The sequence below is a fragment of the Lepus europaeus genome, chromosome 2 (genome assembly GCF_033115175.1).
Source record: "Lepus europaeus isolate LE1 chromosome 2, mLepTim1.pri, whole genome shotgun sequence".
Taxonomy (NCBI): Eukaryota; Metazoa; Chordata; class Mammalia; order Lagomorpha; family Leporidae; genus Lepus; species Lepus europaeus.
The window spans coordinates 122118340-122135229 of NC_084828.1; the positions used below are offsets into that span (position 1 = coordinate 122118340).

General features: G+C 51.5%; 1 protein-coding gene across 1 annotated transcript in view; it reads left to right on the forward strand.

Moving 5' to 3' along the window:
- Positions 1-16890, forward strand: part of RARRES1 (retinoic acid receptor responder 1) — a 56992-nt gene that overhangs the window by 24512 nt on the left and 15590 nt on the right. The window contains exon 2 of the mRNA XM_062212536.1: positions 16822-16884. Within this exon, the coding sequence (XP_062068520.1) occupies positions 16822-16884 (63 nt within the window). The remainder of the gene's footprint in view (positions 1-16821; positions 16885-16890) is intronic.

Below are 16890 nucleotides of genomic sequence, written 5' to 3' on the forward strand. Positions count from 1 at the left end.
CTAATCTCCTGTTATTTCACCCCTCCCCACAGAGTCAGGTTTTTCTGCTAGGCTCAGGGCTGGTGCAGACCTGAGGTCGCCCTGCTTATGACGTATGTCCAAAATGGCGCCTGCTCTGTCTTGCTCGCCTTTGAGAGGTGAGCGGAGAGAGAGAAACTTGTGTCCGTATCAGTCACTTTTTTTATTTTTTCTCTCTCTTCTAGTTAGCCTGGTGAACTTTTCCCCACGGAGTTTCAAGCCTCGTTCCCTCTAGCCTCCTCTTTCCGCTTGCCTGCTGGTATCTCGGGCTATGGAGGTTCGGCTCACCTCGCGTTCCAGCGCTGGTGCGTTGAGTCTGCCGCTGGTGTCCCGAACTTGGGCTCCCACACTCTCCACGCAGGTCCACTGTGAATCACTAGTTCCGGAAGAGTTTCCTCTGCTGTTTCATCCCCTACTCTTCCTTGACCCTGCAGTATCTCCACTTATATTGAACTTTCTCTGCCCCCGGACTAAGTGTGCTCCCTGCCTATTCCGCCATCTTGCCGCCAATCCTCTTCTTCGCATTCTAAAATTGAAATGTATTCCTCTGGGAGGTTCACATAGACTTCCTTATTCTTGTTTGAATTTTGGTTCTTATTTCTCACTTTTTAAAAAATTTTATTTGAGAGTTAGAGCTATAGCTACAGCTAGGTAGAGTGAAAGGTCTTCCATCTGATGGTTCACTCCCCAAATGGCTGCAGTGGCCTGAGCTGTGCCAATCCAAAGCCAGGAACAAGAAGCTTCTTTCAGGTCTCCCACACAGGTGTGGGGGCCCAAGTACCTGGGCCATCTTCTATGCTTTCCCAGGCCATAGCAGAAAGCTGGATCGGAAGAGGAGCAGCTGGGACTAGAACCAGCACTCATATGGGATGCCAGCGCCGCAAGCAGAGGATTAACCTATTGTGCCACAGAGCCAGCCCCTCAGCATTTTTCGAGTTGATTTTTAATTTTTTTCTTCTGTTGACTTTTATTTTTGGGGCTGTGCTTCTGTGGCTTCCTCAAATATCTGCCCTTTCAGTGGGTGTGGCCTGGGGGCTCTGGTCAATGCTCTAGAGCAGGACGAGCTTCCAGGGAAATGGTTCCCAGCTATGCCCCATAGTTTTTCACGTAGCTACCTAGGCCCCAAAGTCTCAGCACCTAAGGTTCCCCCAGAAGCTGTTGGCACAGGTGCTGCTGTTTCTGGTAGTTGCCCGGTCACTTCCTGGTCAATTTCTGAGACAGTGAGGGCTGCAGGCCATTCCCTCCACTCCTAGCTCTGGATCACATGCTACAGTCACTGGCTTAACACCCGTCCACCACTGCGGCCAGAGCTGCGTTCAGGCACCCTGACTCCGTGGGCTGTTATAGCACGCCTGCAAGCTTCCCTGGTTGAATCTTGATTTAAAACGGTGTCTACCCTCTCTCTGCTGGGTTTTGTTTTGGAGAGATTGGTTTGAATCGGCTGCCTCTTTCCACTTCACTTGGACCTCAGGTGACTGCCAGAAACTGCTGTCTCCCTGGGTTCTCAACCGGGCCCACGCTATGCTCTCGCTGGTTCTATACCCACGGATTGCTGCCATCTACCCATACCCCCTCCCTCCATCTCAAAAATGCCGCCGGCTCTGGCTGTCCAAGGCTCCGATTTTCCAAGCTCTCTGCGTCTGTGCCAACACTCATCATGCCAGTTCAAGCTGGTTCCCCTCCTCCCGTGGGGCTTCCCAGGCGGTTCTCTCTTGTAATCTCCATCAAGTGTATACCTCCTGTGCTTCTCTTCACTGTTTCTCTCTAGCCCTGCAAAGCATACCATTCCCTAATCTGCCACTTTCCTATATCTCCTGTTAATTAAGGACATTCTCCATAATTTCTTGTAAGGCTGATGTGGTTGTGGTGAATTCTGTTTTTGCTTATCTGGAAGATATGTCTCCTTCACTTTTTTAATTTTTTGACAGGCAGAGTGGACAGTGAGAGAGACAGAGAGAAAGGTCTTCCTTTTGCCGTTGGTTCACCCTCCAATGGCCGCCGCGGTAGGTGCGCTGCGGCCAGCGCACCGCGCTGTTCCGATGGCAGGAGCCAGGTGCTTCTCCTGGTCTCCCATGGGGTGCAGGGCCCAAGCACTTGGGCCATCCTCCACTGCACTCCCAGGACTTGCTGGCCTGGAAGAGGGGCAACCAGGATAGAATCCGGGGCCCCGACCAGGACTAGAACCCGGTGTGCTGGCGCCGCAAGGTGGAGGATTAGCCTGGTGAGCCGCGGCGCCGGCCGTCTCCTTCACTTTTAAAGGGTAACTTTGCTGGGTAGAATATACTTGGCAGGAAGTTTTGTTGTGTTTTGTTTTTGTTTTAAGATCTTGAATATGTCATCCTACTCTCTTTTGGCCTGTAGGGTTTCCACTCAGAAGTCTGATGTTAATCTGATTTGTTTTCCTTTATAAATAACTTGATGCTTTTCTCCTACCATCTTCAGGATGCTTTCCTTTTCTTTAGCTTTTGACAATTTGATGACAGCATGCCCTGGAGAAGACATTTTTTGGTTGAGTCTGCTTGGGGTTCTTTGAGCTTCTTGTATCTGGATGTCCACGTCTCTTTCAAGACCTGGGAAATTTTCAACTATTTAGTAGGCTTTCAACACCTTTTTTTTTTCTCCTTCAAGAATACCTATAATACAAATATTTGGTTGTTTAATGGTATCCCATATTTCTTGTAGACTTTCTTCATTCTAATTACTTTCTTTGTTTTTGTCTGATTGGGTTATTTAAAAAATCTTGTCCTCAAGGTCCGATTCTTTCTTTCATTTGGTCTATTCTGCTGTTAAAGCTTTCAATCATACTTTTTATTTTGCTGATTGAAGATTTTCATCTCCAAAATTTGTATTTGGCTCTTCTTAATGAGCTCTGTCTCTTTAGTAATCTTGTCATGTCACTCATTGATTTCCTCATTTCTTTACCTGTACCTTGCATCTTGTTGAGTTTCCTTACAATCATTATTTTGAACTCTATCTGTCCTTTCATAGATGTCCTTCAGTTCAGGGGCTAATTCTGGAGGATCATTGTGTTCTTTTGGAGGTGTCATGACACCTTGCTTCTTCATGTCTCCTGTGTCTTTTTGTTGACATCTGCTCAAGTGGTGTTCTTATCCCTTCTTTATGGAGTAGGTTTTATTAGAAAAGAGCTTATCATCTAGCTGGAATACAGGGTATCATTTTGCTTATTGCTTTGCACCGGCCCCTGGAGTTGAGTTTTCATGAGCTGCTTTTGGTGTTAGCCCCCAACTCGTGTAGTGTGTGAGAGCACAGCTCGGGACCGAATGCCCAAAACTTTCACAGCTGCACGATGCAGGGGAACCTGTCCTTTGCCTCACAAATTGCTCTGCCTCTGACTGTGATGCTAGTAGGAGAACAGAGGCACCCTGCACCCTGCGCAATTTCTGCTGTGAATATGGTGCTTTGTGCAAGTAGGGGATGGGAGGAGAAGGAAGCAACATGGCTTCCCTGCTCCAAGCCCAGCAGTTGCTCAGACCCCAGTCAGCTCTCCAGGCTGGAGTGAACGTTGGTGGGTGACTGTGGAACTCCTCCTCAGCTAAAACGGTGAGCAGCAGGGTGCACAGCAATGTCTTCCTACCTTCAGGTGGTAAGATGGCAGCTCACAGCCGGCTGCTGGCTGCACCGCGAGGCTGGCTGCAGTGGTGTTTGTCTTCTCTCCTCTTGTCCCACAGATGCTTTGTGCTTTTCCCCCCTTTCTCAGAAAATTTCCAACAATCAGACCCCTGGAAACATAGCCCTTTTGTTTCCATGTTCCAGAGCAGCTCAAGTTAGTGTGGCCATGCCCTATTCAGCTATCTTGGATCTCTCTTTCCAATCTCTTGATGTAGGCACTAATTGCTATAAACTCTCCTCTTAACACTGCTTTTGCTGAATCCCATAAGATTTTTTTAAGATTTCTTTATTTGAAAGAGTTACACCGTTGGGGGGGTGGGGAGGGAAAGGGGGAGAGAGGGAGGGAGTGAGGGGGAGAGAGGGAGAGAGAGAGAGAGGGAGGGAGGGGGAGGGAGAGACGGGGAGGGAGGGAGAGGGGGAGAGGGAGAGGGAGGGAGGGAGAGGGAGGTTGAGAGGGAGAGAAACATCTTCCATCCGCTGGCTCACTCCCCAGATGGCTGCAATAGCCAGGACTGGGCCAGGCTGAACTTGGGAGCCAGGAGCTTCTTCCAGGTATATCACATGGGTAGCAGGGGCCCAAGCACTTGGACCATCTTTTGCCGCTTTTCCCAGACCATTAGCAAGGAGCTGAATGGGAAGTGGAGCAGCTGGGACATGCACCAGCACCCACATGGGATGCCAGCATTGCAGGCGGCAGCTTCACCTGCTACGCCACAACGCCAGTTCGTGTATCTCTTAAGCTTTGATATGTTATATTGTTGTCTTAATTCATTTCCAGGAATTTTTTAATTTCCCTTCCGATTTCTTCAACTCACTGTTCATTGAGGAGCATGTTGTTCAGTCTCCATGTGTTGGCGTATTTTTTTAGAGTTTCTTAGGCTGTTAATTTGTGGCTTTATTCCATTTTGGTCACAAAAGATCTATGGTATGATTTCAGTTTTTTCTAATTTGTTGAGACTTGTTTTAGGGCCTTGCATATGGTCTATTCTAAAGAAAGTTCCATGCACTGAGGAAAATATTGTGTATTCTATAGTTATGGGATGAAATGTTCTGTAAATATCAGTTAGGTCCATTTAGTCAAATAAGTAAATAAATGTTGTTTTAAAAAAGTGATTTTATCAATTGTTTCGAAAGCATGTAACTTGGATTTCATGGACATGATGTCATTGTAATGCCCCTTCTTCCTGGTTTATATAACATTAATTATATAAAAGGTAATAAGTACACCAGGCAGAAGCAAGTCTGGAACACATCAGCTGACTTTTGGTCAGCATCTGGCCAGCCCCGGTGCATTCGGTGCAGGGGCTCATGCACTCCCAGTGTTCAGCTGCCGAGGGCCTGACAGAGGAGCAGGGCCGCCTCCTGGGCCACAAGGCAGTGAGGTGAGCACCTGCTCCCCAAGAAAAGCTCGATTCTTTATCACTTTCCGATCTTTAAAGCACTTTAAACAATAAAGTTCAGCTAATTACTGCGCTTTTTGAAATCTCTGCTCCATTAATGTCAATAATTCAGAGATGATCATTCCAAAAATAGGAAAGTAATAAATTACGTCGTCCGCAGGAACAGAAGTTGGAGAATGAGAAAGGCTGAAATGCATATGGCGGGGGGAGGGGGGACGGGATAGACGATAAGCCTGAGGTGAAGGAACAGGAGAGCTCTAAGTGCTCTTGTTGCCAGCACGAGAAAATAGCAGGGGTGTCTGCAAGGTGCACCTGGCTCTCCTACCGCCCTGAGCGTGAAATGTGCTGTCCCCTCTTTATTCAAAGGACCCCAGCATTGAGTCCTTTGTTTGATGTCATGAAGCCGATAGCAAAACCAACACTGAGACATCAGCAGCACACGCTTTATTCAGTGGACAAAGAAGGGAGAAGCGGAAGCTGAGATGGCAACTCGACGTCTCCATCTGCTGGGGGCTTGAGGGGTCACGGGCACAGGGCAACAGGAAGCCGGGGAGGACTGTTCATGGGTTTTCTGGGAAAGGGTAGTTATAATTCTCAGAGTCGGGACACTGTCGTCTTTTTGTCCTTTTCTGGGCTCTTCTGCTTGTTCTGAGCCCCATCACAGGCTTTGGCAGCAGTGGCAGTGATTTTAAGCTTGGAAATAAGATTACAACCAGGCTTGTTGGCAGCCATCTTGGATCTTACCCATACAGACCGGCTAGCCCAGGGAGAAGCTTTGGCCTGAAGCTCTCCTGTTCTTTGAAAGAGAAACAGTGTTTGGGTGGGCTTAGAGCTTAGCCAGGCTGTGCAGTGTTGCCCTAGGTCATGAAAATGATGCAGGAAACAGAACAGGGAGACACGCCCCCTCCTTCCCAGGCCCAGGCGCTGCTCCTGCTGCAGTGACACAGGTGCACCCACGATCTCGTTCCCACGGCACCATCCTGGTCTGCAGGCTCTGAGACTGCAGCATGATGGGAAAGGCCACCAGGCCCTGGGAGTAAGACTGACTTTGGCCTCCTTGGCACCCTGCCCCAGTCACACAGATGAGCTAGCAAGTAGGAATGTTTTCTGACCATCATGTAATAAATTGTTCTGAAACCACAAACTTTTTTTATCGGCTCACAACATTTTCCATCTGGCTTCCCACACGTGGAGTCACAAGCAAGGATGCATGTTCGGTAGAGCCCCAGATAAAGACAGTGGTGGTCATGCGTGTTGACCCCCAGGATCCTGCCTTGGCTGCAGCCCCCCACGTGCAGGAGCTGAGTGGTTCTGCTGTGACTGGCATTCATGAGGCACAGGATGTGGGATGCACACAGCCACACTCACCCTTGCGTGTCCAGCCTGACCCTTGATCTTAATTGCTGTCCAGCAACAGAGCACCCTGGAGATACAGTCACACCCAGGCAGCCCTGGCAGAGCCAGCCCGCCGTAGCAAGTCTCCATCTGCCAGCGAAGTCACATATGAAAGGAGTCTCGTACCATGGCTGCACAGAAGATGTGTGTGACTCTGCGGTCTCCCAGGGCACATGCCCACACAGGACCCAGCAGGAAGGAGCACCAGGGACTCTGTAAAGCCTTGCAGCCTTGCTCCTGTGGCTGCTCCAACCACGCACTTAAGTGAATACACCTGTGTGGGTTCTCCGGCGGGGAGGGTGGCTGGGTCTCACTGGGCTGACACTGAGTGTCTGGGGTGCTGTGCCTCCTGGAGGCCTTGGGGAGGGTCTGCTTCCTTGCTTTTCCGGCTTTGATCTGGAGGCTACCTGCGGGGCTCTGAGCTCCAGCGTCACAGCCAGCAGCGGGACACCTCGTGACGTCTCGCTGCAAGGGCTCCCGTGGTGACATTGGGCCTGCCATGGTCATCCAGGGTCCTCTCCCAATTTCCAGATCCTTAATCACATTGACAAAATCCCTTTTGCCTAGTGAAATAGCATATCTGCAGGTTCGAGGGTGGGGGCTGTTAGGGCGTGAGCATCTTTGGGGGCTGGGACTGGGCCTCCCCCGTGCAGTCTGCAGGGAGCTGTGAGCTCCAGGGAGCCTTCCCACACTGGGTGACACACGTGGGTGCCTGGGAAGTGGCAGCTGCGGCTCCCACCTCTTGTCTCACTCATGTCTGCAGTGTGGGGAGCAGCGCGTCTGAATCTCGCTGCCCTCTACACGCCCCCTCTTGCTGGTGGACCGTCGTGTGCTCTGTCCTAGCTCTGGCCCAGCCAGCATCGTGCCTGCTCCACTCGGCGTGGGAGTCTGCCTCTCCCAGGTGGAGGGGCACCACACCCCGCCTCTCCCCCTTCCCTGGCACAGGGCCTGCTGGAGACCAGCATTAAAGGTTTCTGTGAAATGAAAGTAGCTGGAGGGGTATGGGTGCTGCTGAGGCTTCCAGAACAGGAGCCCCAGCCCCTCCCTCCTAGATCAGCCTTGTGTACCTAGCCCCGCCCCCACACCCACCCCAGCCACTGTCTCTGTCCCTTCCCAGCCTGCTCAAGGTCAAGAGCTCAGACGCAGAGGGGCTGCCCACACAGTCTCTCTGTTTCCACGGCTACTCAGCCTGAGATAGCAAAGTGTCCTCTGCCCCGCTGGGTGGGCCTGCTCTGAAGGCAGCTGGTGCCTTTGCTTCCACAAATTGCCCTGCTCTGTGTAGCCTTGCCCGAGATGAGGAAAATGCAATAAGATCCTTCCAGGGTCTAATGTAATATACCCATATCTCTCTGTCCAGAGCACGAGAACAATTTTTATTCACAAATGAGTTGTTTACTTGTCTCCAACTAAGCCTGACTCACAAAAGTAACCTTATAAATGGAGCAATTTTGCTTTTACTGGAATAGCGTGGCATTTGTGTGCTCTTAACAAACAACGCAGGGGGCGGGGGGGGGGGGGAGGACCAGCGAGGAGGGCCGAGGGCCGGCGTGCGGGGAGGGGGTGTGCAGGGTGGCCAGCGAGCTGGCGGCAGCACACTCGGTCCTCACCCGCCCACGCCTCATCCCGGAAATGCCAAGTGTGAAGTCGCCTCAGCAGACGCCAGGGCTACAGGAAGGCACCAGCACGCAGCAGCCAACGGCAGAGGGAAAAACCAGGAAGCGTTTCCCCAGAGGGCTGGGTTTCCTTTCTGGATGCGCTTTTGACAGAGTCGGGCCTTTGGAGTTGAAGGCATTCTCTCTCGTGGCCTCCTGTGGTAGCCATGGCAGGGTTTCTCTCAGCCCCCAAGGCCTGCTCCTAGTCACAGCCCTGGAGAGCTGCTACTGGAATACGCAGTTTTAGCTTCTTGGCGCATAAATAAACATTGTTCTGTAGGCACACCCTCTCCCACCCCCATTCGCTGTTGTGATTTCTGAGGTTACTCGTAGTCTACTGTGGTCTGAAAGTATTACATGGAAAATTCCAGAAATAGTTCATGGTTTTTAAATTGCATGCTGTTCTGAGTAATGCAATGAACCCTCAGGGAATCTTGCCCCCTCCCACCTGGGACGGGAGTGATTTTTTTGTTTGGTGTATCCACATGGTGTGTGCTACCCACCTGTTAGTCGCTCAATTGCTGTCCTAAGTATCAGATCTGTCACAGCATCACAGTGCTCATGTTCAAATAACCCATGTTGTACTTAGCAGTGGCCTCAAAATGCAAGCTTTTATGACAATATATTCTTACAATTGTTCTATTTTATTACCAGTTTTTTGTTTGTTTTTAAAGACTTATTTATTTACTTGAAATTCAGAGTTACACAGAGGAGGATGGGCAGATAGAGGTCTTCATCCGCTGGTTCACTCCCCAGATGGCTGCAACGGCCAGAGCTGCGCCAATCCAAAGCCAGGAGCTTCTTCCGGGTCTCCCACACGGGTTCAGGGGCCTGAGGACTTGGGCCATCTTCTACTGCTTTCTCAGGCCATAGCAGAGAGCTGGGTCAGAAGTAGAGCAGCCAGGACTTGAACTGGCACTCATATGGGATGCCAGCACTGCAGGTGGCGGCTTTACCCCCTACACCACAGCACCAGCCCTTGAATATTACCATTTTCTAAATAACCCATGAGATCACAATCACGTGTGGTGGTCCCGAGACCAGCAACATCAGCATCTCCTGGGACTTGTCAAAGTGCAGGTTCCCAGGCCCAACCCTAGACTTGCTGAGTGAGAGCTCTGGGGCTGAGTCTGCACCACTGTGTTTTAGAAAGCTCTCGTGGGCTATGAGCTACGCCCACTGCTCTAGAGTCAGCTCCCCCGGAGAGACCACCTCTGATCATCTGGCCCCCTCCTCTGTCACTGTAGCCTCAAGTATCCTCTAACCTTAACCTGCTCATCTTTTTTAAGACTTATTTGAGAGGCAGAGTTAGAGAGAAAGACGGAGAGGTCTTCCATTCGCTGGTTCACTCCCCAGATGGCCACAATGGGCAGAGCGGAGCAGTCTGAAGCCAGGAGCCAGGAGCTTCTTCCGGTTATCCCACACGGTTGCAGGGGCTGTGTGTGGCAGCCTCTGCAGTCCAGGGGACCAGCATTTGGGCCATCCTTGGCTGCTGTCTCAGGCCATAGCAGAGAGCTGACTCGGAAGAGGCACAACTGGGACGTGAACCGGCGCCCACTTGGGATGCGGGCACCGCAGTGGAGGCTTAGCCTACTATGCCACAGTGCCCGCCCTGCTCATCTTTTTACCAAAACCAAGCTGCTCCACCTCCACTTGGCCAGACGAGGGTGGGGCGGGGCTTGTCTGCAGCACCCTGGGTACACGCACAGAGCAGCACCTGTCCCAGGCTAACGTTGCTGCGTGCGTGCATGCGTGTGTGTGTGTGTGAGAGAGAGAGACATACGCACACACAGGTTGCTTTCTGCCTTAGGGCTTGCTGGGCTGTGTGTGGCAGCCTCTGCAGTCCAGGGGACAAGCAGTGACTCTGGAATGGGCTTCATTCCTGTACTGGCTCTGTGACAGTGAGCAGTTTCTTTCAGCAAGTGCCTCCATCTCTTCATCCTTACAATGGGCGGGGGGGGGGTGGTCACAATAGCTTAGCTCAAAGGGATTTTGTGATAGAATAAGGTAATATGTAGATAGTGTGCCAAGAAGTCAGGTGAGGCACATAATGAGAGTGCAGCGCATGCAGGGGTGTGTGTGTGTGTGTTTCTTTGTCATGATCCCCTCTGGGTGCCTAGAAGGATGGCTTATGTGCAAGCACTGGCTTGATAAGTATTGGAGGGCGTCCCCATATAGGATGCCAGCACAGCAGGTGGAGGCTTCGCCCACTATGCCACAGCTCCAGCCCCTACTTTACACCTTTTGAAAAGGCCTGCCTGGGAGCTTCCTGTCCCCAGGTGCTGAGGGCTGCTCCCTATGCCTGTCCTTGCATGCACATTCCCACCCCACCCCCACATTCTTCTGTGAATGATATCGCTGGTCTGTACGCAAACCTAATTTTGTTTTTATTTGAAAGGCAGGCAGACACAGATCTTCCATCTACTGGTTCACTCCCCAAATGCCTGCAACAGTCAGAGCTGAAGCTAGGACCTCAATCTGGGTCTCCCACGTGGTGGCAGAGACCCAAGGACTTAAGTCATCACCTACTGCCTCCAAGGGTACCTATTAGGAAGCTGGAATGAGGAGCAGAGCCAGGACTTGAACCCAAGCACTCCAGTGTGGGATGGGGCTGTCCCGAGCGGCAACTTGACCACGGTGCCAGGTGCCCATCTTTGTATTTAAATTTGCTTGCAAATGGTATTGTGCGTCGCTCTTGTTCCCACTATCATCCACATTGTGTGCAGGCTTCAGTTGCTGTGTGTGTAGCATTTGCGCTGTGGCTTGTCCTCACTGCTGCCCAATAGGACTCTGTGCTGTACACCTGCATCTTACCAGGCCACTCCTCAAATGGTCTCCTCACTGCGCCTCCGTGAACCTCCTCGTGTGCATCCACACCCTTCTGGACCTGCATCACCATGGTTTCTTTGGGAAAATTCCCAGAGCGGGATCATAGCCATAGAATGTTCTGTGAGCTTGATTTACCAAGTACACTAGAGTGGCCCCAGCCAGCAACGACCCCTAGCCACTTCCTAACTGGTCTCCAGTCTGATAGTTTCCCCGCGCTGTACCACTGCTACTGTTTGCTCATCACCAGTGAGTCCGAGCAGGCCCACAAAGCTCTGTCATTGCACACTCAGTATGCAGAAAATACTTGGCTCCGTACCAGCAGTGGGACAGGATGGCTGTTGTGAATGCAACTTTTTAAATAACATCAAGGTTTATAACGTGTTTTTTTTTTTTTTAATTGTTTATTTGAAAGGCAGAGGTGTAGAGAGAAAGGTCTTCCGTCTGCTAGTTCACTCCCCATTTGGACACAATGGGCAGAGCTGGGCCGATCCAAAGCCAGGAGCTTCTTCCGGGTCTCCCAAGCAGGTGCGGGGACCCAAGCACTTGTGTCATCTTCCACTGCTTTCCCAGGCCATAGCAGAGAGCTGGAGCAGCCAGGACTTGAGCCAGCGCCCGTAGGGGATTGCCAGCACTGCAGGCGGCAGCTTTACCTGCTATGCCACAGCACCAGCCCCTATAATGTTGTCTTAATATAAAATGTTGTGCTCCGGTGATTATTTCTGGTCTTGAATGACATAGCTGTTCATTTTTTACCTTCTGATAGTTTGAAAGGCAGAGTTAACTGGGGCAGTGGAGGGGTGGGGGAATAGATAGATGTTCAGATCTTCCATCCACTGGTTTACTCCCCGAATGGTGGCAATGGCCAGGCTGGGCCAGACCACAGCCAGGACCCAAGAACTTATTCTGGGTCTCCCACTTGGATTCAGGGGCCCAAGGATTTGAGCCATCCTCCACTGCCTTCCCAGGTGCATTAGCAGGGAGCTGGATCAGAAGTGGAGAAGCTGGGACTTGAACCTATGCCCATATGGGATGCCAGTGATGCAGGCTGCAGCTTTACCCACTACGCCCCAATGCCGGCCCCTCTAATAGTATTTCTGTCTGCCCACCGTATACTTCTGTCCATGTCACCTGTCTCCACCTTGGCTCACAGCATGCCCTCTTGTATAATTTGCCCCCTTCAACTACCCCTGTTCTCTCCAGATGCCTCCTCACAGCAGCAGCATCTCGACACACCTGGGCAGGGGTGGGGACTGTGTGGCCCACAGGCCATGTAAAGCTGCAAAATCGCTTGATCTGGCCCTGCCAAGGTAACTGCAGCCAGTCCTCGAAATTCAATACATCTACAGCAGGCTGTGTTGTTGGTAATTTTGTACAGCTTAGCGAATGATGTTCTAAATCTCCAAATGGGCCTTGGTAGAAAAGAAGGTTCCCCAGCCCCGTGCTAGAGGGAACTCCTCAAAACCCCTCCTCTGTCCACGGCTTCCCACTTCTCTCAGTAAAATCCTCACTGGAGCCTGCAGAGCGGCCCTTGCCCACGCAGCCAGCCTCTCCCTGCATCCTGGCTCCAGTCTTGCTGCCTCTGGCCACTCGGGCTGCACCCCGCCCTCTGCCCCAGCTCCCTGGTCCTTCTGTGTGGAATGGCTGGCCAGCCCCCTCCCCGACCCTGGAGTCAACTGCTTTTTAATCTTCAGAGCTCAGCTTTGTGTGCACTGCCTTGGTCCCTAGAGTAAGTCTTCCAGTTACCCTTGCACAGTGAGTCATTAAATAAGTGAAGAACTCTTTCAAGTCCTCTCCCCACCAGATCGTCCTGGGGGCAGCAGGTGCTGCCAGTGTTCGGTGCTGTATTTCCAGCACCTGGCACGGCACTTGGCATCTGGAAGTCGCTCCATAAATCCCAGAGTGAATGCTGTTGGCCGGCAGAGACCTCTGTTCCACACACTGGCCGCCAGGGCGCGGCACGTGCCCGTGCACGTGGACGTGGCGCTGCCCATGTGGACAGTACTGCAGGCAGAGCTGCTTATCTCCCAGAAGCCCGGCGGGGCCTCAGCCGAGGACCTTGTGACTCACAGGAAGGGAGAAGGGGGGGGGGGGGGGAATGCGGCAGGAGATAAAGACTTCATCCTGATACGTGAGAAAGTGCAACCAAAACACAAAATTACTTTGGATGAAATCTGAATGCTTTTAAGAGTGCTTTGTTACAACAAAATTAGGACATCCAATGGGCAAGGAAAATAACGCTGCAAAGACAGGCTCCGTGCTGACTCGGCCTGGAGCCTCGTTCTTCCAGTTTCTTCCCCTGCAAAGAACTGTTGTGGGTACCTTGCTGTGCCTCTGTGTTTCCAAAGTACTGTTGCACCAAATAGTACCTGCACAATTTAAAAGCTGCACAATTATGTAAGATGAAGGCAGGCTGATGTGAATCCTCTGGTAGAGCAACTAAACATGGCCCATAACTGTGCATGCAAAGACTGATGCTTCTTGGGATTCTCATTCTCCACCTCTTCCTTGGGGGACTGCAACCAATCTGTGCCTTCAACCACCACCTTTGCTGAGGCCACAACACTGACATGCCTGGACATCTCGAATGTTCCCGTGCACCAGACTTTGAACCTGTCCAGCTTGGCTTCCTCCTCCTCTTCTCATGAACACCCTTCCCCCCAATACTTCTCCCCCGCCTCAGCCTCCAACTAAAAACCTTAGTGTACCGCTGGGTCCTGAGTAGGAGTGACAGTGAGGGACAGACCAGGTCCTCCAGCGCACAAGCCAGAGGGGAGAGGGCCCTGAGGCTGGTGCCCGAGCCTTTCAGCACTCAGCGCCTGCTGGCAAGCGGAGGCACTGCCTTCTGTGAGTACTCATTGTTGGTGGTGCCAGTGTGGCTGGGGGTGGCAGAGGCAGCAACAGTTCTGTGTTCACCCACCACGGGCAGGCAAGGACAGCACGGAGGCTGCGGGACCCTGTCCAGCCACTGTTATTTCACTCACTGGGTGTTTCAGAAGCAAACCGAACTAAAAGCAACCTTGATAGGGGTCCATGATGTCATTGTTCGCTGTCCTTGAGCTTGGGCCAGACTCTTACTTCTAGCGCAATTCTTCTCTCCCTCATGTCTGTAGACTCTCAATGATAAAAAGCATGCATTGAACTTTCACCTTGACCCAGGCACTGTCCTAAGCCTCTCAACTGCCTTATCCTACTCTTCACAACACCTCATTTTACAGTGTTAGGTTTAAGGAGCTCCCATGGACTTTGGGATGAAATTCCAAGTTCATGGCTGCCTGCCCAGGCCACCTTTCTTTTTTTTTTTTTTTTCTTTTTTTTCTTTTTTTGACAGGCAGAGTGGACAGTGAGAGAGAGAGAGAAAGGTCTTCCCTTTTCTGTTGGTTCACCCTCCAATGGCAGTTGCAGCTGGTGTGCTGCGGCTGGCACACCGCGCTGATTCGAAGCCAGGAGCCAGGTGCTTCTCCTGGTCTCCCATGCGGGTGCAGGGCCCAAGCACTTAGGCCATCCTCCACTGCCTTCCCGGGCCACAGCAGAGAGCTGGACTGGAAGAGGAGCAACCAGGACAGAATCCGGCGCCCCAATTGGGACTAGAACCCAGGGTACCCGCGCCACAGGTGGAGGATTAGCCTAGTGAGCCACGGCGCCGGCCCAGGCCACCTTTCTTGCAGCTTCGCCATCCTGCAATGCCAGTCCCTACACTCCATTCCCACCCCCTTGCCTGGTTAACACTGGCTGCTCACTTAGTTCAGGCCTCATCTGCTCTATAGTTAAGATGGTCCTTGGAATGCCCACATCTCAAATTGGTATGCCTGTTCAAGTCCCAGCTTGGCTTCCGATCCAGCTTCCTGCTAATGCATATCATGGGAGGCAGCAGGTGATGGCTTAAGTACTTGGGTACCTGCCACCCACGTGGATCAAGTGAATGGATTGAGTTGTAGGTGCCTGGTGCAGCCCTGGCTATTGCAGGCATTGTGGAGTGAATTGTTGCTGAGCAACATGCCAAACTAGTTGGAGGTATTGCTGTAGAACTCCCAAACTGGGTCCACCTGCCCGATGCTCAGAAAGCCGGTCACTGGCATCAGGATGGTGAAAGAAGTAGCATTTATTGCAAAGCGTAGAGTAAGGGACACCTGCTTATTCCTGGACTCTCCAAGGAGTGAGGTGTGAAGGTTCTTATAGATTGGAACTGGGGCAGAGAGGTTCGTGATCAGCTCATGTCCAAGCTTCTGATTGGTCAGTGATGCCGAGCTCTTTAGGGAATTTACGGTGGCCAGGTGGGCTCCAGGTGATCTGGGGTTACATGAAGGTGGCAGTTACATTCTGCCCAGAACTGGAATCCCCTACACAAACCACCCCAGGACAACACTGGTCATCAAGGTTCTTACCTATTGGAGAAGCAAATGACTTTTTGAGTCTGGTGATTGGCCCCTTGTAGAGCCAGCTGGATCACTCCCTCAAGTCAGTGAATTCCTTTTGATAAAGGACAGGCAAAAACACTTCAGGCTAAGGGAGACAGACAAGAGGCTGAGTCCTGCTTTTATATTATAGGGGTTCGGTTTCCAAACCAACAGATGGAAAATCTCTGTCCCTGTGTCTGCCTTTCAAATAAAATTAAATTTAAACATTTTTAAAAACCAACTCTTGAAGCCTTCCTAAACTTAGTACCTAGTGAACAGGCAGTGGTCAGCTACACCAAGAGCTAAATCACAAGCACGTCTACTTTCCTGTTTCCACCATGCCAGGCTTCTGGACGGCCCTGCTGTGAGCTCTAATCACCATCTTGGCCTGTACTTGATACAGTAGGTGGTAGGCGATGAGTGGATAGACATGTGTGTGTTCACAGGAATTAATGCTTCAACTTGCGGCAGATTGTGCTTGGGGACTGAAAGTGAGCACACTGGTGTGCGCCCGGTACAATTATAGACCTCTCCCCATGCTGACAAACTCCGCACACGAGTAACTGCCACAGACTCCTATGCGCTGTTTCAGCTTCCTGGCACTTTGACAGAATCTAGAATAGGGATGGGTGATATCTGGCCTACTTAGATAACCCTGTTTGGTTACTGTGTTCCTGGGCTAAAATGCAAAGGAAATGGATGTTTTCAGAGTCTACTTTAATCAAAACTACATGAAATAACCTCATCTCCATAAACAGTAGGAAAGCCCCTTTCTTCTTAAATACTTTGTATTAAGTGATCATTCTGCTCTCAGGAAAAAACTGATGGCAGATTAACAGTTCCTCTAAACAGTTGCAACTGCTCCAAGGACAAGCATGTACATACAACAATGGGCATCTGAAATCAGATCCAAAGTTGTGAACAGCAAACCACACACTTCAAAGAAAGGTCTGAATGCCCGCCTGCCTGGGAACACAGCACGGGAGACAGCATAACGTGGGAGGGCCTCTTCCTCCCGGGTGCTAAATCATCCTGACCTGTGGCTGGGGGGGATGAGGGGTGCTGACTCCCACCTCCTGCCTGCTGCTTCCTGTGCCCTGGGCCTGGAGGGCTGGTCCTGACCTCAGAGGTGGGTGTGGCCGCTTCCTTAAGCCCTCCGGAGCTCAGTGCAGGCAGAAGTGCTGAGCCATTGGGGGATGAGGCTTCACTCCAGGTCCCTGCCCACACCGGATCTCTCTCTCATATAGCTCTCTCATGTTCCAGCTTAAATCCAACCACTTCCTTTCTCAGCCTCCCACTTTGTGAACGGGTGTGGAACTCGAACAGAACCGCACACTCGAGACCCAGATTGGAAGCCCGTTCTCCTGAAACGGCACTGACTTTACTCAGCGATAAATGCAACAGCGACTGCTTGCAAGCCCTGCTGTCCCAACAGTGTGATGCTTGGATGTGAAGGTGTTTGTGGAGCATGCACTACCCTAAGATCCCGCCTTTGTGTTTCAGGTGAACCCAGAGAAGGGCTGTAAGGTGGAGCTGGTGTTCAGCACGGAGCGCTACAACCCGCAGGTAAGC